Source organism: Ascaphus truei, chromosome 17, assembly GCF_040206685.1.
Source record: "Ascaphus truei isolate aAscTru1 chromosome 17, aAscTru1.hap1, whole genome shotgun sequence".
NCBI classification, from domain to species: Eukaryota; Metazoa; Chordata; class Amphibia; order Anura; family Ascaphidae; genus Ascaphus; species Ascaphus truei.
Window position 1 is genome coordinate 37,387,581 of NC_134499.1, and position 22,599 is coordinate 37,410,179.

Here is a 22,599-nt window from a genome sequence, read left to right on the forward strand (position 1 = left end):
TCCCCGGCTATGGTTCGTGGGGAGCTGCAGAGACCGAGGGGGGGGGGGGGGGGGGGGGTGACATCCGCGGGACCGCACAGCCTGGAGAGGGACATTGCCCCCTGTCATGGCTGCGCTCCCCCGACCTGTCTTGGCCACTTCCCCCCGCACCGAAAAAAGTCAGCTGCAGACTGCAGATCGCGGTGCAGTGACTTGCATGCGCCACCGGCACGCAAGGCGGCCGTGCGGACGCGTGCAGCGGGGCCTAGGGCTCGTCCTGCTCAATGGGGCAATCCCTTGTAGATGACTAAAAAATAACATATTTAAAGAATTTAACAACTCATGTGCTTTCCTTAAACAAATGTACCATGCTCAAAGCAAAGATTTGACTGCTTTACTTTCTCTGTAAATTACGCACAAATTAATTTTCTTTAGCGCCTCAGAATGTGGGATTGTTTGTCAATGAAGTGGCTCCTCTACCCTTATCCTTCTCGGCCCCTATCAGAGAGCCGATAACAGTTAGGGCCTTGGCCCCAGATAAACTCTCTCGTTGAACACACGGGACATCGCACAAAAGGGAGTAGAATAAACACAAGGCATCAATCACCCAGATTTAACTTCCTAAACATATCACTGCCATTCGTACACTTTGTGGTCCCAGGAAGAACTACCAATTTAATACCAGTGTCCAACCTCTTGTCCACATAACTATCGGTAGGAGGCACTCGGAGACGTCCTACTGATCATCTGGCTGAGGAAGGGTTGGACCTGGGCAGTTATAGAGGTGGCAACCTTCAATTAAAGATGCAGTTCTATGTGGGACCAAATTGAACTAATGTTAATTCTGTGTATTATACATAGTAGATGAGGTTGAAAAAAGACATAGGTCCATCAATGACATCAACTTATGCTAAATTTAGACGACCAATACATGATCCTATATTTGTACTTACAGTACAAATAGAATAGAACATTATGGAATAGAACTGGCCTCTAAAAGTATGTTTCCCCCCCCCCCCCACAAATATCTTTATTTGAGTCACATGCATCTTGTTTACATTTGCCTTGCTTTTTTGTACCAGAACATAATTGGTTATACAAATTACTAAAAGTAGGTTTAAATAGTTTATGGAGGTTTATCTGGGAAATATTAGTGCGCATTGTATCCTGAAGCGTACGGTCTGGTTTCCCTGCCCGTATATCTCGCCACCTTAACTAATTGATACGCAGACATGGAGGAGGGCCGCATATTATCTGGTTATATTAATTTAGCGGAACAAAGAAGATTGCCAATTATCCACTGAAAATGAGTCAATAATGTCAATGAAAACAAAGGGAATGTACTTGGACTTTTGCATTTGGTTTAAAATATTGTAATTGTCTGTTTTTAGTGCACCAACCAGTAGTTGTAATCCCCCCCCCCCCCCCCCCCCTTATTGCCATGTAGTAACAAGAGAGGGAGTAGGGGGTTTGATACATTTTATTGGTAATTCATCGACTGCTTGGACCTAGTCAACATGTCATGGTCACCGGTTCAATGTGCTCTTGGGTTTGACTGCACCTATGAACCAGCCGACCTATTCACCCAAACACATTGGAGATGAAGTACAGTAAAATAACTCCATATAACAGCCAAGTCATTGGTGAGCTGCCCTGACAGGTAGTCATTCTCGGGCCTTTGTCTGAGACTTAGTTTTTTAACGATTGCTCAGAGACTGGGTAAGGTTCATGACCTACATGGTGTCAATATTTTTTGATAGGTGCGGTGCTTCAATGTATTCTGTGCGTGATGTGACCTTTCCCTGTATTAGGTCTGTAACATCACTCAGCAAAGTAACAGGTTTCCTACCTGCACGATATGTTAACGTCTATCAGTAAACCTGTTCTTCCGTATTGTTGCCTTTGTTATTTTGGTAGCCAGGACTTGACTCCAATGCAACCCGATCCCTGTTCAGTCATAGTTTAGTTTTTCTGACCCACAAAACAGGCCTTACAGTTTACATGAGGGGTGTTTATGTGGAAGACCAGCGCTAGTGAGTTTCCAGTATAGTGTATTTGGAAATAAAGTTTAGTGTACAAGGTGCAAATTGTAAAACATCAAGACAATAAAACATGCATCACAAAATGAGTGTAAAAATGCCTAACTTTCCCTGCAGCTTAAAGCACAGCACTGCCATTGCTACAGTACTTGGATGACTTCAATGTAGAAATTGGAGCAGGAAATGCCTATAGCGCTGGGAAGAAAAATATATAGTTCACAACATTTGGAAAAAGTTGGAAAATGCAATAAAAACTAGAAGATGGATCTGTAACACTCACAAACACATTTCTTTGGATATATTCTTAGTTAGTATAAGAGGATTAGTTCTAGGATTATCACAAATCTATACTCCTCTCAGTAGCTCCAAAGATGGAAAAAGAGAGAGAAAAATCCATAGCATAATACTGTATTTATAAAGGATAAATGGTGGTACAGCTCAAGCAGGTTATAGCGCGATCTGCTACAACGCGGATCTGCTTATAACGTGGTCTGAGCGTGGCTCCAAATTTAAAAACACCTCCTTTTTTTTAAACATTCAATGCTTTATTGCTAACGGACACACACACACAATATATAATAATTTTGAAATGATAAAATAATTTATAAATTATACATTATACTTAAAATGAAAATAATTTATAAATTATTATTTTATTTTAATATATAATTTATAAATTATTATTGTATTTATTTTATCATTTATAAATTATTATTTTTTACACCGTGGTGTGGTAAGGACGTTCGTGCCATTAGCCTCTGTCCTACAAGCTCGGTTTTTATTGTATCTTTTAAACTCGATGTTAATTGAAAATTTTTAATAGTCACGTGAAAATAAAAACATTGGGGGGAATTATATAAAATCATAAATGGAGGCAAGTAGTGGGGGGGGGGTGGTACAGTAATCAGGTGAGAGGGGGTGTGAGGGCACAATGAACAAGACCAGTACAATCAATAGATCTTGAAATCACATTTTAAGCACCAGGAATATGTGGCACATGTGGCGTAATAACCAGAGGAATTACCATAGCTCATGGTCTATCTTGTTGGGAATACCCAAAATACATGGAGCCAAGACTCTGCTTATTAGCCAAGTACCCCATAGAGAGAACGCGTACTATAGATTTACCGCATGACCGATAGAGAATTTACTCCGTGGATCTCAGAGTACGATATCCATGGTTGCCAGACCCTTTGAATGTTAGCGCTGGAGTCATATAGAAAGCATGCCATTTTTTCCATTTGGCAAATGACTCAAATTCTGTTGGGAATGTTGGGAATAGATAGGGTGCCGCGCTGTTTCCATAGGGCAGCTCGTTCACCTCTTGGAGCCGTTGTTATGTGAGTGATTTCATTTTTTTTCGGACATAGAAATATCTTGAATTGGTCTGTTTAGGAGGAAAAGGCGAGGATCTAACGGGAGAGCTTGGTCCTTTAACCTTCCTCCAAAGGGTCGCCAATGCTGGGATCGACACCCACATGTGAATAAAAGCGGCCTGGGCACCACAACCCTTCGGACATAAGGGGGAGTAACCCGGGACAAATCTAGACCGTTTTAAGGAGGCGAGGTACCATCTCATCATGACCTTATACGCGTTCTCGTACATGCTTGTTTTTAATGTTTAAAATGGTAGCGGTTATACCACCACTTATCCTTTATAAATACAGTATTATGCTATGGATTTACGTCTCTCTTTTTTCCATCTTTGGAGCTACTGAGAGGAGTGAAGATTTGTGATAATCCTGGATCTAATCCGTTAATACTAAGAATATATCCAAAGAAATGTGCTTGTGAGTGTTACCGATCCATCTTCTAGTTTTTATTGCATTTCCAAGCTTTTTGCACATTTTTTGTACTATATATTTTTCTTTTTTTCCCCAGGCATTTCTTGTTCCAATTTTTACATCAGGGGTGAGCAACTCCAATCCTAAAAGGCCATCAACAGGTCAGCTTTTCAGGATATCCCTGGTTCAGCTGAGCCACTGATTGAGCCACCTGTGCTGAAGCAGGGATATCCTTAAAGCCTGTCCTGTTGGTGGCCCTTGAGGACTGCAGTTGCCCACCCCTGCTGTACATCATACCTCACATTCTATCAGCTAAAAACTCTATGACATTGTACAACCCATTTCTATGAGATCTGTTGCTGATGTTTGCCATCCATTAAAGAATTGATCCCAATGGTTATTGACCTGCGGAGGTTTCGATTGGCAGGAATAAATGGACAGGAATACTACTGCCAATAGCCAATAAATAATTATATAGGTAAACCATTTACAAAATCAAAGCAAACGGTTAACAGAGTTGAATTATATTTTAAAAATCCTTTTATTTGTGCGGTTATAAATGCATTTTCATGTAGGTTTCCATCTAGGATGGGTGTGTTTTCCTAACTTTCTAAGTTAGGATTGATTGCATCTCGTGTAAGAGATGCTTAGTGTGGTTTTGGATCACACTTAACATCTGAGACCATGTATCAGAACTTTGTAAAGTCTGGGCCAATAACTCCGGTAGCAGACTAATATAAAAATAGTACTTTTTGGCAGAGGGCCAATCCAAATATTGACCTACTCCTGTAGTGTAGTGTTGAGTATATGTCATAACTTTTAGGTTAAATGAGAACTAATATGCTGGCAAAATATATGTCTGGAAAAAAAAAGTTTTATATTTGATTTCTTTGACCCGTTTCTGTTTTTTGGCAATGAATAATAATAATAATATATATCCGTGTAAAGAACTGATATTAAACGCAGCGCAATATGTAGAAGGATACTCACACAATGAATCACTGCTACAAAAATCTAACGTTCCAATTTTGCTGCTCGAGGCAAAGGAGAAACAACCGAGTGTCCCGGGAGCAGACACTGAGTCACAAGTGCCGGGACTCCCTTCAAAGATCGCTGCCTTTATACCTGGAGGGCTCCATGGGTTTTCCGTGAGAGTTTTGAAGAGGCATTTACGACATCAAAAAGCTGGTTTAAGAAACGCACAGTAAGTGGGCACAAGAAGGGCCGCATCAGACTGTGTTAGTGCAGATTTTTCCAAAATGGGATAGAAGGCTTGTTTTTGGAAGTCTAAAACAAAACGTTGTTATGATCAGTTACTGTGTGGCAAGGCCTGAGAAGGGATCGCAATAGTTCCGAAAGGTAACATAACAATATCAAAACTAGCCAGCAACATATATATATATATATATATATATATATATATATATATATATATATATATATATATCCTGCTCTCCCTTACACTATTTTAGCCATATTCCTTTGTTAATCAGTATTGCTGACCTCAGGAAGAGAGGAGAACTCTCGAAAGCTTGTCCTATGACATAAATTGTTAGTCCAAATAAAAAAGGTATCACCTAATACCGAAGTACTCATTCATTCTGCACTCTCGCAACTGGACTAACACGGCTATTTCTGTTATATATAAATACATATATATATAATATTCCTATACATGTATGTAGTTTTTCTTTCCCCCCCCATGCTTGCACTAATGTTGTTCCATTTAAGTGCATTAGATAAAAAAATATAACCTTGTCAAAAATGGGGGAAAGATACAAAAGATACCCCCCCCCCCCCTTTCCATCCAAGCTGTTTCTTGTCATGTCTGATGAAATGATAAGTAAGTTGTTATTCTGGCAAAATGCTGCAGCTGCTGAAAGAGAAACAGAATACATCTCTGCATTAAGTACAAAGCAGAACTGCTGGCCCATTGTACAGCACCTGGACCAGACAGTGATCCTCTCGCTGGTGTTATCACGGTCACTGATTCTGCCGTTCCCTGCACAATACAAGCGGACTCCGGCTCAGATCCCTTTTTCTTTAGGAAACAAAATCAAACTTGACTTTCACCGGAGTGCGTTGCCCAGCAGAGTGTGTTAATTGGAGGGCTGTGGGTGGGCTTGTTTAGTGCAATTGAATAGAGAACAAATCAATACTATGAGGAACAGATTTAACTTGATCTGACAGCCTCCAGCTAATAACATGAGGGTCTTCACTTTCTTCAAACCCATTATTGACTGTGGGACAAACGTTGAAGGATGAATGAGCCCAACCCCCCCCCCCCCCTTTGTTGTTTACCAATTTTTTTTTATCCATCCCCTCTCCCCCTTTTTGTTTTTTTATTCCTCCCTCGTCCTACTTTTGCTGTTTGTTTCCCCCTTGTTTTTGGCTTACCAGTTTACCAGCTCCATTTTATGCCTAATCCCACAGCGTTTATAGTGAGCTAAGCGAAGTATTGCTTGCATTTATCTTGCAATTATCTTGTCTTTTCTTAGCCACATTTTGTCTTTGAGCTCACTCATTTGTATATTTGGATTCGCTTTGTTTGGTGTCTTTTTCCAGTAAATATCCTTTTGATTTACTCGCCCTCTTTGTTTCTCTCTCTGAGTGTGCGGGTTCCCCTTTTTAACATTTTGCCCATTTATATTAAGGGATTTCGGGTTCCCTCTGGGTTCCCTGCACCTTATCATTCCCTTGCTTGCCCTCGTGGGCGTGCTGATTCTCACCACTATATTGGTTACATTTAAAATAGTTTTCTTTCCTATTACAATGATCAGATACCATGTTTTTTGTAAGAAGGGCAAAGGGGTTGCAGATTTAGGGATATCTTCTTTTATGTGTTTGGATGACCTGCAATTCCAGCTCTCAGGCTCCGCTTGCTGTAAATACCGGATACGGTACGGGCATAATGACCACGCTCTGCAGGACCTGCTGGCAATGAAGCGGCTTAGAGAATGGATGATGTGCCGCCCTGTTATAAGCAAACATCTCATCTGTTCTCTTATACCAGAATCACTAACATGAAATATCCACAACGAGTGTACAACATACACCAGACTATTTAACCGTTACCTAGAACTGGTGCATATACAACGGACTATTTAAACGTTACCTAGAACTGGTGCATATACAACGGACTATTTAAACGTTACGTAGAACTGGTGCATATACAACAGACTATTTAAACGTTACCTAGAACTGGTGCATATACAACGGACTATTTAAACGTTACCTAGAACTGGTGCATATACAACGGACTATTTAAACGTTACCTAGAACTGGTGAACTTCACTTCCTTTCCAACTGCCTTCTAATTCCCACCACTTCAGCACAAGTCCAACATGTAAAGCCTGACTATTGGGTGCGTGCTCAGGGCTTTTTCAGTTACAATCTTGGGAATATAATAGTGTATAGAAATACTCTGCATCATTATACAGTGCAACACGTTTATTTTCAGTGAGAGTAATATGCTCCCACCAACAAACAAACAAAAAGACCCATCACATGACTGACGATATTTTAGCAGCTTTATTTCTTTATTCAAGCGGCTCTACCTTTTAATTTCTTTATTTTGCTAACTTTTCTTTCTCATAAGTGATATATTATTCTCCAAAAACGCCTTTTGTTAATCTCCAAACAACCTGATCTTTTGGGAAAGAAATACTTTCCAGACATTGTTAGCTCCTTTGTAGTTTTCACAGTAATATGGCCTTTGTTTCGGAGGAATCGAAGTCCTGCCACACAGTTTGTGTATACATTCCCACACAATGAGCAGCACACACATTGCTAATTCCTTCCTTGTCATAGTGTTTAAACTACATCTATAAGTGTTTCAGCTTTCCCTGACCGTCCTGCTCCCCTTCAGGTGTCCTTAATCCATTAGTAGCTCCTTCCCACCTAATCTCTCACTTATTTGCAAAACTGATTCACTTCCTTGTAACTGTTTAACACCTTGAGGGATTTAACATTTTATTGCAAACAGTGAATCAAATAAACTAGCCCCTTATCAAGGACAATGAAGCATGTTTTTTTCCCCTGTTGTGGATTCATTTAAATGTAACTCTGTGCATCGTGACCACAATAAGGCACCTTACTTTTTATAAGCAATAAAGGGACAGAATGGTAATGACAAGGTGAAAACATCAGTTGAAGGCTCAGGGCATTTCTGGACATAATTAACCAAGTCATTGCCGGAGCGGGGTGCGGCAGTGGCAACAGCTTTAACCTTGTGGTTAAAACCACTGGACTGTAAATTTGGATACCCAAGTTTGCGTCCCATAGGTAGTTGCCTGTGATTTTGGGAAAGTCTCTTCATATGCCTGTGTGCCAAATTAGATTGCAAGCGCAGCGTTAGCAAGGACTCTGTATTGTTTTACCACGTGCCACCCTGTGCTTTATAGAAATAAATAAGAATGACTATATGTGAAGCCAAGCATGTCTATAAAGGAATATTGAAAGGGAAGGCGATACCACAAACTGTTCAAGATTACTTTCTGATGAAATGAAGAGAGGTTATCAGTGACCTTGCATTCCAAAGAGAGATAGAGTGTCTCCGTGTTCCCACTTCTATGATGGCTAAACATGTTAAATAGCGTTATAACACATCTCTAAACCAACAATGCCACCTGCTGTGTAACTTCAGTGGCTGAGTAATTAGTACTATCATTTTCATCATATAAATTACAGTGCTTTGATCCCTAGTATTTATTGGGGTTTGGAAAATAATCCCCTAAAATGTCAGACCCTACGATGGTAACACACAGATTCCATGGCTAGTGGATGGCGCCATGATCTTATTATTGGCAGCTGGTACAAGTGGAGGTGGGGTAAAGATAGCATAAGATTTATTTATTTATTCCAGGTATGTTTTTTATTGGAAAATGTTGCATACAGCGTTGTTGTACAATATACATTTTCAATGATTTTTTACATTTTGAGGGATTGTTCCATCTCTTGATAAACTTTACTGGTTGACACAGTGTTTACACTGGTGGCTTTTCTATACGCTTCTCTCGTTCGTCACCTTACACGCTTTTTGTGTGTGATCGAGACTAAGATTTTGATTGCCACTTTATAGAAGTAATTATAACGCAGCCTAGCTTGTCACTCATTAGTAGATTGCAGAGTAGATGGTGCTTGGGAAGTAGGAATGTAATAAATGCTCTGTGCGGGTTTCATTTGGCGACAAACCGACATAACAATTAGTTTGCTGAAAGACAAAGCTTTTATGATCCAAGGAGCAGGTCTGGATTGAAAAACTACATTTTGACAAATGCCTATTTATAATAATTCTGATTTGCAATAATTGAGACACCGTGAGAGCCAGAGACATTCACTAAGTCCGGTTAATACAATAACACCTTATTGTTAGATTGATCTCAAACATGTATAGAAATAGTGCTTTGTAAAGCTTACAATATATCCCTTGCTAGCTCTTGCTTAGGGAGGTACAGAGACTAACCGAAGGTCACAGGGACAACAGGATTCGAAACAATGGTAATTTAGGCGTTACGCACTTTAATCACCACTCTTCCTCTCTGGACACACTCCAGAAGAGGGAGACTTTACATAAATGTAAAGCAATAAAACCATACAGAAGGATGGAGTAAACCAATGATATCGCATTATTGCAGTACAGTTTTCTGTCTGCTGAGGAGCACATATGACCTTTTCTTTGTCTGGTCCTTCTGTGCCTTCTTCGAGCCAGCAGAATGATTGATGATTAGCAGTCTCTATTAATATGGTACATCATCAACTGCAAACTGAACCCAGCTCCGAGACATTGAAACAAGGATTGCCAAGAAGTCCTGAGGAGTCTCTTTTGTTCAAAACATCGTTCATGGATCAATGCTGAAAAATGTTTAGCTGGAATAGCTCAAGGGAAGTCTGTTGGAAAGGAAAGAGACCAACAAACAATGTTTCTTTGAAGAGAAAAATGCAGACTGCGTCAGCTAAGAAAACAATTGTAGAACTAGGTGTGGAAGTACATCCTCTCGCCAGGTCTGGGGTAGCACTCTGGTGAATAGAGATACAAGAATTCCCTATGGAATAAAGAGAAAAAAACAATATTCTGGTGATTAAAACATAGGCATCAGTTTCTGATTTAACTGTCTCACATGAAAACTGTTACATAATATATTGCTCCTATTCCCCCCATGACATCTGTGCTCCCTACTTTGGAAATGTTAATAATGTAGGTGTTTTAAGAGATGCATATGTTCATAACAAAAATGGGAAGACCTCAAAATGAGCAGCTGTATGTCAACTCTCTGTTTCACAGTAACATTGAACTGTATTGTATTGTTCTACAACATTGTAACCGTATACTATCAATGTTATGCTCACTTATTCTCCATTTTAGTAATACTGTTCAAATAAATATTGAAACTTTCCTGGGAATTGCAAAGCTGAAAAGTGGACTGTGATATCTCCCAAATACTAGTTATTTAGCAATGTGTCAAAGCTTATTCTTGCCAATGCTGAGAAATGTATTCCGGAAGTTCACTTATGTAACTATGTATTGTAACCATGTATTATTTGTCATCTTAACTATATGCCCAGGACATACTTGAAAACGAGAGGTTGCTCTCAATGTATGACTTCCTGGCAGAACATTTTATAAATAAATAATAAAACTCCGTACATGAGCTCTTAATTCTTTATACAGTGTATATTTACAGTTATGCTTTTTCCTCTTTTATAGGAACCTAGTACCAAGCGGGTTAAGCCTCTTTCAAGAGTCACATCACTAGCGAACCTTATCCCTCCAGTAAGGGCGACTCCTTTAAAGCGATTCAGCCAGTCACTCCAGGTAAGCAAAATATGCGAATATTTATTTTTTAAAGAAACATAGTTTCAACGATTCACAAACAGGTAAAAAAAAAAAAACCTAGATTGTCATTAAATGCACTGCACTGTGTAATGATAGTACAAAGCTTTATTCTTACAGGCGTAAATATACTTCTCTGTGAAGAAAATACAACTTGTGGGACAGTCACACTTTGTTACTGACAAATATTTTTGTAACTGCGGGACTATGTAATTGGCTTTCGTAAAGCAGAAATCCCCACTGGAAGTCTATATGGTTTAAACTCCTAGAATGTTAATATCTTGCTCCCTGAACATGTCCTGCGCCTCTTTCTAAAGAAAAAGCCATTATGGTGATAAAAATGATGATTTTCTTAATCTCTCGCGTCTGAGGTTATTATATTAACATTTAGACGGCAGCGAGCTCTGGGGAGAGCTTCCTTTTAACCTCTAACTTCATATTTCAAACACATATCTCCTGAATGAAACATCATATTTTACAAAAAAAAAACACTCGGGAAATGGCACGATGAGGTCTGTTGAAGTAAATGAAAAATAAAGTGCTAGAAAATGGTGATCAGCGAAGACGGCTGCTTTAAAATCATTCCTAATGCAAGCATTAGATTTGACCAATTTCTTTGGAAATTAGGATTGCTTTTCAACATGGGCCCTAAAACATAGCATGCGTGTCAATCAGGTGTTTGTTCCATCCTGCACCCCACATCACATAACTACTCATTAGGAAGGGCAGGCGGTGGCTGGACACTCGTCATGGTCAGGTCTTGTTGAACAAACGTCATATGTTCCTTCAATGCTCTGAAATGTATTTCCTAACTTTTCCTGCAATGGATACATATTACCCCGATATACAATGGATACATATTACCCCGATATACAATGGATACATATTACCCCGATATACAATGGATACATACTACCCCGATTCAGAGAACACATGAGGTGCTGAATGGGTAAAATCTCATCCTTTTTTTGTTAGCCCAGGCTGTTACATAATAGCAATATGTGTGTGTTAGTGTTGTACAATATATTGTCCGTTAATGTCGAGCATGGCATCATACCTACTTTCCCGTTTAATGGATTAACGAGGCAATCCAAGCGAGCACGTTTTCTTGGAACGTGGTTTCTATTTTTTAACATAGGATTGAAGCAGGGGGTCTCCGGAGCTGAACCCCAATTATTTCAGATCTGGGGACCCCCTGCTTCCGGAGAAACGTCCCTCTCTTAGTGGCGCCAGTAGCCGCGCGGCCGGCAGACTTCACGTAATGGCGGATTTTCAGAGCCGTGACGCCATCAGGTTCACTTCCTATTGGCCCGTGTGACGCGGCAGCTTTAAACTTTGCAGAGATACCGGCACCCCTTTCGGAGGTCTGTCTCAGGATGCAGGGGGTCCCCGGGGCTGAAATGAATGGGGTTCAGCTCCGAACACCCTACTTCAATCCTATGTTAAAAAAAACAGTAATTTAACAAAGATGCGTACAAAAATAACAAGTCTTACGTCCCTTGTTACTGTTCTTCTTTACCTGGGGTTTAATTACAGAACATTGCTTAGCGAAAACACAAAACAGGAAAGGGGTGTAAACTGGGGTCAAAGGTGCAGAACGTTTATTCTGTGATAACAGAAGTGCACATTAGGGTTACCAACACTCCATGAACTATAGGAAGACACCTGGAAATTCGGAAAGTCACCTGTCCTCTTACCAGCACCATGTCTTCCTCTGCTCAGTGCAGGAAATAGACATAACACTGTACATTTCAGTGACAATATTGACAGAAAATGGGGATGTTGTAATGAGTAGCCATTTTTACGTCTGAGAAATAAAACAACTTAATTTATTATTTATAGTCCTTTTTTTCTCTCCCAATAGAATTCAAACTGCTTCGCAATTACACTATAGCCCACGCTATTATTTTCCAGGCACAGTCCCTGCGCCAGTGATAACGTGACTTGCCCAAGGTCACAAGCAGCAGGCACTGGGCTTTAAACCAGGTTCCCCTAGTCAGTCATTGTGTTCAGAGTTCCTGCCTTTATTCACTGAGCCGCTCCTTCATATGATATCTATGTTATAATATTGCTACAGCATTGAAAATAGAGTTCAGAATTACTGTACTGAGCATACATTTGTTGAAAGAATGACATTAACATAAATGTATTTTCCCAGCTACAATATTTGGTATTAATGCAGCAGGCCAAGCTGACGTTTTATTTAAAAAAAAAATAATTTGATTTATTTTTCCCTTTAATATGTCCATCAATTCAATCCACACAATGATAAGTAATTAGCTAACTTGCAGATCAATTGGTGCAGATTCAGCTCGGGGGTTCACTAAATGGCTGTCAGTGCAGCAGAAGAGGACCAAAGATGCAAAGTTCTGTGGAGAAGATCATGTGACCAGGCAGTCACTAGATACAATTGCTGCACTGCTAGAGAGAGGGCAGGGGATGTGACTTTATACATGGCTGCTATAGAAACATAAAAAATGTCTTTCAGAGTTGTTTAAAAAAAATCTACAAGTATTTTCTCATACTACAAAACTGATTTATTTTAATAAAAAAACACACATTTAGGATATTTTTGATCTGCAGCTTTAAATCTCTAAATATTGTTCTAACCAGTCTGCTGTTGATGTACTGGACATTTTATATGCATTTACTGTAGATTTAAAAGCATAACTAACTTCCCATGTAACTATACCCCTATGGTATACAAAAATAAATAATGTCCAGTTTGGGTTATATAGTAACTGAAAACTGGAAACGTGTGAACTGACCAGTGCTTCCAACTTCTGTTATTTAATGTGTTACATGACATAATATTTCTACGTGATGAAAAATAACCAATAACCATGTGCAGAGCCCTGTCATGCAGTTAATCTATAAAACATACTGTTGGTGAGTTTGTTTAGCTTAGTTTCTCATGTGCTCCCTATAGAGGTATAACTGGGTTGCATACAAAGGCAGCATTTATAGCAGAGGTAGCCAACTCCCGTCCTCAAGGGCCACCAACAGGTCAGGTTTTAAGGATATAGCTTGCAAGCTCTCATGAGCAGGGCCCTCTTTGTATCTGTTTATGCATGTTTGTCCTGGTACGTAACTGTTTATGTGTTTATACATAACTCCATGTACCCCCATTGTACCGCACTGCGGAATATGTTGGTGCTTCACAAATAAACAATAATAATAATATTAAAGCTCTGTACTTCAACGAAGGTGGCTCAATCATCATAATGACTGCGCCACTGATTGAGCCACTTGTGCTCAAGCAAGAATATCCTGAAAACCTGACCTGTTGGTGGCCCTTGAGGACTGGAGTTGGCCACTCCTGATGTACAGAGTTTATAGAGGGGGAGTAGGCTGCTGAACTCATCTCGGCCTGTGTAGGTACACTGTATCGTGACGGGAGCAGAAAACAGTGTATTCTCAATGGCCCCCAAAGTTCCCACCTTGCCTGCCTTTTACCCTTTGGGAGCCACTGGGGGGCTGCAACGCGATCCTTTTCGGGAGCCGCAGGCACTGAAGTGGTCCAGGAAAGAGGGGCTTTATTAGTTCCAGTTGTGAGCACCAGTGTGGAAAAGAAATGATGTTTTGGCTAGACTTCTCTCGGAGGCAGGAACTTCCCTTTCGTGGATTTAAACAGCTGTTGCCTCCCCCAAGAGCTCACACTACAGCATACTGGTGTTTTTTGAAGCTTTTGAAGCAGACTTATTCACACCCCCAGCCTGTTTTCTGTTAAAGTCACGATGAGCGACTAGCACAGGGCTGCGGGTTTGCAGCCTGCTTCTAGCTTCATAATACAGGGCCTGCAGGAGGAAACGGCTGCCTATAAAGCTCTGTACGTCTTTAACCCAATCTGTGCTGTAGAAACTTTGATGTATGGAGCACGCTGAAGGTTTTGGAAAAGCCCTGCAAACTAGCAAGGAACCGTACAAGTAACACATTTAGTGGGATATTCATTAGGCCTTGGACATAGTAAAGAATCCCGCGCTGAGCCAGCACACTTACCTCCTGCATCTGGTTTGTGTGTGGCTTTAGCAGGCGCGTGCTGAATTGCAGCCGACATATTAATTTAAGTTTTCGCGCTTACAGGAGCAAAGGGCTGGTCACGTGACCGCAAACAGCCAATGGGAACGAGGGACTAGCCCCGCCTCTTGCCACGCCTCTGCTCCCCCTCCCAAGCGCGCTCGCTGCCTCGCCTGACAGGGCGCAAAAAAGCTCCTGCTTGAGCAGGCGGGGCTGAGCACGAGCGCTGAGGAGCGCGTCTGGTATTACCATGTCCGCGGCCTAAGTCTATGATAATACCGATTGGGGCACTGTCACACGGAAACTCCCACTGAAGGCACCGTTTATTGTCCCTGCCAAGAATATCACTACCTTCTATTTAAACACCGTACGATATGGGGAATAAGATGCCTTAAGGGAGGGGTGGCCAACTCCAGTCCTTAAGCCCATCAACAGGTCAGGTTTTTAGGATACCCCTGCTTCAGCACAGGTGGCTCAATCAATGGCTCTGTCAAAGACTGAGTCACTGATTGAGCCACCTGTGCTGAAGCACGGATATAGCTAAAACTTAACCTGTTGATGGGCCTTAAGGACTGGAGGAGTTGGCCACCCCTCCCTTAAGGCTTATCAGTACTGGTTAATTATTGCCCATAGTCTTTTATATATTGTAAATCTTAAATCATAGTCAGCAAAATTTAAGATGACAAAAGCTGCCATGTTATTATCCTTGTCGGTGCTGCAGGGGCCGCAATGCATTGCCGTATAATGTGTCTAACTGCCTAGTTTATCTCATAGATAAAGAACCAACGTCTAATTTCATAAATTGACAAATGTCACTACACCGGTAAAGAATGAAGAAATGATGGGATTTAATGTTGAACAATTGTCTAAAGACATTGCGTAAAACCTACAAATATGAGCAGGATTGTGATGTATTTGTGTATATGTATGTGGGGGTAGATGGGGTATACTGTGTATATCTTGTTTATCCCCTTAATAACTTGCTGCCAGCACAGAGGTTCAGTGGACTGTGATTGCCATCCCGCCAAACCAATAAATACCTTATTTATGGTATTGATGGAAAATGTTCAACTGGGTGGATTTTGCAGTTTAGAAAAATATTTATTATTCAAATGTTGTTGTGATAAATTGTAGGTTGTGATATGACCTGGGGGAATTACATTAAAGTTCTTCATAAATGGAAATGTAGCTTGCCCAGCTTCAAGCTTACAGCCACAGCTGCTACTACACTTATAGAAGAAAAACATCTGACCTGTGATAAACAGCGCACGAAAGCCCAAAAAACTAAGTAACACTCAAGTGCTTGAAAAATAATCACAAGTATATTGAGTAAATAAAGTGCATACAGACCGATCAGATATAGATAGCGCCTACGCGGGCTTCCACAAAGTCTTCCGTGCCCAATGTGGAGCTTTATCAGAAGACGTTTTGAGAGCTCTGTACACCATAATTCCATCTATGAAGAACTGTGCCGGTCTCCTAACGGTCTCACAACCAACAATCAATCTACATATGTCCGGGACCAATAAGGTTTTAAAATTAAAAAAAGAGCTTGGGCACAATTACAACGGAGACTATATCTGTCGTGTGCACTGGTTGTATATGGAGGCGTAGTGAAGTGTATTCACTTATGTTGGTTCATTTTTCATTTTCAGCGCTCGATCAGTTTCCGAAGCGACAGCCGACCTGATTTGTTTACGCCACGGCCGTGGTCAAGAAATGCCCCCCCTCCTACCACAAAGCGGAGAGACAGCAAGCTGTGGAGCGAAACCTTTGATGTGTGTGTCAATCAGATGCTCACATCCAAGGAAATCAAGCGCCAAGAGGTTGGCTTTCCTTTGTACTGCTACTTTTGTTATACATGTGACAGATCTTCAGACAAAATGCTGCCTCTTTAGAATGGGGGAAGCACAGGAGCAGTATGCAGTCCATGAAATCCCCTATATATTTGTGGTCACTTGTTGGGGCTGTGACTGCATCAGAGAAGTGACAATGGAATATCTCCGTATACTTAACCCACAGACAGGGGTGGCCAACTCCACTGCACAAAGGCCACCAACAGGTTTGAAGGATTTGCCTGCTTCAGCACAGTTGGCTCAGTCATAATGACCGAACAACTGATTGAGACACCTACGCTGAAGCAGAAAACCTGACCTGTTGGTAGTTGGCTGTCCTTTGTTCTAGATGGAGCCCTAAAGACTAATGGTAGAGTAACATAATCAGGTTTATTGTGTGCTAGGGACATGTCGCTCCTACCAGACTTCTCTTCTTGTAAATGAAAGTGTTTTGTGGAGTGCTAAAGCTGCAAAGTAATAGAAAGAGAGGAAGTGAACAGTGTCATTTCTTTTTTTTCTACATCTGCACATTTCGGCTCATCTGCCAGGCACATTTACACCTACTTTCTGTATGAAGCCCCGGCGCTGGAAGTCATTACACAAAGAAAACTGAAGCCATGCTCTGTAAAAAGTCTAAATTCTGGTCAGGGTTTAGTTACGGTTATTAGGTTCCATGTTTTAATGGGTCCTCGGTGCAAAGCTGGTTCAGTTCTGGTGCACAGATTAACACCAGATTTATCAAATAAAGATTCTTATATAAATATATATATAAATAAAATGTGTGTGTATGTGTGTGTATATATATATATATATATATATATATATATATATATATATATATATATATATATATATATATATATATATATATATATATATATATATATATATTTTTTTTTCTTATCCAGTTTATTTGCTTTAAAGGACCTATGGTCTCTTCGTTCATCAAAATCAATGTTATTCTGCTCCGTCACATTGCTGTAAACATGAAAACTGCTTTGAAGTTTAACTACTTCGTCCCTTATTCAATAAGCTGTGAAGCCGCTTACCTGCTCTGGTGAAGATGTTCGTCCTATTCATTTGAAAGCTGTTGATCTCTTCTCCAGCATGGGAAAGCGGCAAATTACTTGGTAGCGATTTATGATCATGGTTAACCACACAATATCACGTGTTCGAGGCACGGCAAGAATTATCTGATGATCAGATAGTTTTCCAAGGAACCATTTGGCCCATTAGGGAGTAAATTATATGACCATAAAGCAACTCCTGCCGTCTGTAATGGTAAAACTAAGCGATAAAGGGGTAAGTGTTCATTTTCCCTCCTTCACACAACTACTTTGTTCCCACAACACGTGTTAAAATCTTCCTAAAATAATTGGTTTGGCATTTGTTGGAAGCCGGTGATATGTCATCATTTTTCAGCGGCTTTGATCTTGGCACACTTTGGATTTTTAAAGATTGGCTTCATTTGTTAACAAGGCAGCGAGTTTTTTCAGTAGATCCAAAGCCTATTTTTGCAGTTGAGCTTCAACTGTAACAACATAGAAAACGTGCAAACTCAGAGAAAAATGAACACAATTTCTTTAAAAAGCGATATTTCCAGCTAAAAAAAAATATTATTTAATTTGTACATTTGCAGACTTCATGTACATCCAGGATTATTTAGAGTTGGATTTTTTTTTTAAATCATGCCCCCAAATAAATAAATGAAATTCCAAAATGACCGCAAAAATTTTTTTTTTTTACTTTGTTAGCGTAGATCAAATAATCACAATAAATAATCATTAGCTCTTACAGATCTACTTGAAGTAGAACAGCTGCGGATTAAAAAAAAAACCAAGCCTGTGGTTTCAGAAAGTAACACTTTATAAAACGTGGCACGGTTATTTTCATGTAAAGGTGATTGAAAGTCCATGTGTGAAAGCCGCCATCGTGCTGAATTGTGAGATTGATTTAAAATAAAACAATAAAACCGGGATTTCCACTGAAGCTGAATTGCGCTTTTTTTTTGCTTGTTTTTTTTTTAAATTTAACCCACGGTTTCCCGAGATACTCACAAGATTCCAAATGATATTTTCTATGCTTTCATCTCATGGCACCGACCGTTTTCTCGACACTTCTGTAGTAAACACCGGGAGTATGCCAAGCAAATGTCACCGATCGCTTCCAGAAATAAATATATGGCAACACATGGGAGTTGGTTGTTAAGAGTAGATTTAATTGGAAAAATAAACATGTTTTGTTTTGTAGCCCTTTCCCAGGCTGATATGCATACACAGCGGCTGGCAGGACAATGAGAGGAAGAATTTGTCATGTGACATTTCTGGTTTACGTTCTGGTGAAAGTCAGAATTACCTCTGTAATTATTACCTATCATTTACTGTTCTTCTTTTTCACAGGCTATTTTTGAGCTATCACAGGGAGAGGAAGACTTGATAGAAGACTTGAAGTTGGCAAAAAAGGTAAGTCTACTAAGTGGTGCTGCAGCCTGCATAGAGCGAGAAGAATCCAGGAGCATTGCATCTCCCACGTGTATTACCTGTGCAGCTCCAACTACAACCACAACACATTGTATCATTAAATCCCAGTCCCCCCGCTGCACTATGTACTTCTTCAGACTGACTGCATGTGTTACTGTGCAAAATGGTTGTTGCAAAAACCTTATTTGTGAAGATTGGTACTGTCTAGCTATGGGTATGAAGTAATCCATTCTGGTATATTGTTATGTTTTACTTCAGCTGTCACGCTCACGTTCGGCACTCTTTGAGGCTAGTGGATGACAGTTGTCACACTGGAAACTGCTTGTGGCGGCAAAGTACAGCGTTGACGCTGCGGCATTTTGCCGCCACAACCCAAATTGACATTTCGGGCTGCAGTCACGTCACGTGAGCTGGTTCAGCCAATAAAGGCGAACCAGCTCCGTGACGCGTTCGTCACGCCCCCCGCCAGGCCCCCAATCGCCACGACTCAACTCCTGCCGCTAGCTCACAGATCGCAGGGCTGCAGGAGCACACGTCGGAGGCGTGCATAGAAGCGCGCGGCCGTAGCAGGCAGTGTGAGCTCGGCCTTAGGTTGGTTGAAGTCAACCAACTCTCAAGCATGAGCGCGGTCATACTTAGATCGTTAATTTAAAAAAAAACGAATTATTTATGGAACATCCATTAAACTGCCATAGTGTTAAGCGGGGCACTATTAATGGGAAACTCCTATTAAAGTAAATATACATTTCTGTGCACCCCGATCATGAATAAACCTATTAGTTTCTGCTGAGATTTTAATTTTTGTTTTTTTATTGAAACAGGCATATCACGACCCAATGCTGAAACTCTCCATAATGACAGAGGAAGAATTAACCCAAATTTTTGGAACCCTGGATTCACTTATTCCTCTACATGAAGGTATTAGCTTAATGCATTGTAACTTTCAGGCTTCCTTTAGACACAATAAACCATGTCACCCCTCTAATAAGTAACATTTGTTTATTCCTCCTATTGTCTGCAGATCTCCTCAGACGTCTTCGTGAAATCAGGAAAGCAGATGGATCTACAGAGCACGTAGGCCATATCTTAGTGGGCTGGGTAAGACAATGATTCACATGCAAAATATGGTGGTTTGTGCCCTGCAGTTTCTAAAGTGGTTTAGTGACTAATACTTTTAGAGAAATGTGCCAGGTTGCAGAAAGTTTAAAGATTTAACATTTTGCCTCTACACACTAACTAGTATTGGACTTCCTGGAAATCAGGCCATAGTTGAGTGATGATGAATTGTGCCCTGCAGAATGCAGTTTGGCTCTGGGTGACTTTTAATATGACTCCCTATTCTTCCACCGTTGGAGAATCGGTATATACAAGTGACAGAGAAGGCAGCACAGCTACTGTATGTAGTGCCTTCATCAGGGCCATTTGTAATGGGATAATGAAGTGATTTCCCCATGGTATAAGGTAAATACTACTTTGTCTTTCTAGATGATAATGAAAGAAATAATCAGTTGTGGAAAGGAAACGGTGTACAAAATATAAAATCTATCATTTTTTGTTATGTGTAGAGAAGCAAACTATATGATGTGTTGACCTCTTGACCACTAGAAACATCTGCAACATCTTTATCGGCAATCAATTTTCTTTAGCACTAAATCAGTTAAAAAAAAAAATAGCACTGGACACTGGATGCATTTCTGTTATTGGATCTCACAGCAGCTGCATGGAGTCAAGAACAAGGCGCTATTTAGCTGGCTGTGTACTTATTGTTATGTCTTATAGCAAAATAGTTTCCGTTAGTAAGTTGGCGGAATAAAACAAATGCAAACATAGCTTATACTCACCCTCTAAAGTAAATACTGTGTCTAACTAATGCAGCACTAGTGGTATTTATAGTACATCACTAAATAATGATGAATAAGGTATTATGGATAAAATAAGGAAACAATCAAGTTTCATGTAACATGCTCTGCCGGTCTCTGTCATTTTAACCGTGCCAATGAGCGCAAAAAGGTGAAATGTTCCCTGAAGTACTGCTGCGTGGTACCAACCGCCTGACAGCAAAGAGATAGCCGTGTAATACCCAGGAACATTCAGGGGCTGATCCATTCTAGTCCGAAGCGGACGATCGGCTGGAACTTCCCTTTTATTTGAGTTGAAGTTTCGGCTGAAACTTCAGACTATAGTATCAGCACCTAAATATTAAGGCATTAATCCAGTCCCAGATCCCTATGCAGGGTCATGTTGGTTAATGCAAGGGATGTTAGAGTAGTTATATATTAACTCCTTAGTAGACCTTCGGGGCTAGTTAGCCACAGTTTTACCATGCCACGCTGACCACTTTGGTACAAATGACTTAATAGGGTTTAAAAAATGTTTTGTTCTGTTTATCATTGAGAAAAGGGGGAGATATTAACCACTTCTGTGCCGCGGGGGCCTGCAAGGCATGAATTTGCCCATTTTATAGCCCCTCTAGCACCAGAAGGGTTATCATCACTTTGCTGCTAAAGAGTACTGTAAGTATTCTTATTACAATACCCAGAGGTAGAAAACTATGGATGCAGATTTTTGGCATCAATGGAGGAAATTACCATACTGGATATCTTCCAATATCACCCAACACCCACATGCAAAGTCCCTAACGCACGACTATCGTGCATAGAAAATGCTTAGTGGACTGGTCATCAAATAGTCAAAAATATTTCGGTAATATTCTTTCCTAATGCCAAATATTATCTCTGGTTTAATAACCTCTAGTGACTCCCGGTTATTCTAGCACTGCTGATGCGGTCGTTCAGGAATTTTTTTTGGCCAAAATTCCCCCTTGAAGCCAATAGGGAATTTCAGCCAAAAACTGCCCACTAAGCCGCTTCAGCAGATACAGTATATACAAGGAGCCCATTAGTGTTGTACAGGTGTATATCCACTCATCACGCCTGAGAAGTTGTTGAATACCTTCCTTTTAAGTACAAATGTCTTTTGCAGGTAGAGATTATTAAATCAAGTGATGCAGTAGGATCTCAATCCTTTTATTTCTTAGCAAAATAAATAACTTTGAACTATGTGTTAAAGAAACACAATTAAAATGCCACCTCCAAAACGTGACCTTGATTTATGCAGGACATTTCTACCTCATTTCACTCCAGACAAAATCAGTTAGTGAATAACTTAAATGGTTCTAATAGTAATGGCATTTATTTTAGTAAGCCTCCTCATCTCCTGCATACTTACATGCACCAGTGAAGGTAGATATTTTGAATCTGTTTTTGTAGCAAACAGACTTCCTATAAGCATGGTACAGTAGTAACAGTCTATTCTGGTTAATGACACATTTTTGAAGCAGCCAACTTGCTTATTTGGCATAAATGTATATAGAATATTTATATGTACAGATATACAAAGCACATCATTTGATATATTTTCCTAATATGTGAAAGATTTAATACCACAGTGCTTAAACCTAATCCAAATTTTTACATCCTAGGCCCACAAAAATGCAGTATTTATTCCGCTTAGTAAGTCATTGCATCTCTTCCACAAACCAAAAATCAAAAGTATATGAATTCATCCCACTTGCATATGATTTATGCTTTCCAGTTTGTCAATGTTACCCAAGCTGTATTTTACAAGCTGCTA

The 22,599-nt window shown here is 40.2% G+C and overlaps 1 protein-coding gene across 3 annotated transcripts in view; it reads left to right on the top strand.

Annotated features, from left to right (window-relative positions):
• The window catches only part of ARHGEF3 (Rho guanine nucleotide exchange factor 3), a 220,107-nt gene that overhangs the window by 186,209 nt on the left and 11,299 nt on the right, over nt 1-22,599 (top strand). For all 3 annotated transcript variants that reach the window (XM_075574838.1, XM_075574839.1, XM_075574840.1), the window contains 5 exons: nt 10,509-10,616; nt 16,307-16,477; nt 18,886-18,948; nt 19,788-19,884; nt 19,988-20,064. In XM_075574838.1, the coding sequence (XP_075430953.1) occupies nt 10,509-10,616; nt 16,307-16,477; nt 18,886-18,948; nt 19,788-19,884; nt 19,988-20,064 (516 nt within the window). The remainder of the gene's footprint in view (nt 1-10,508; nt 10,617-16,306; nt 16,478-18,885; nt 18,949-19,787; nt 19,885-19,987; nt 20,065-22,599) is intronic.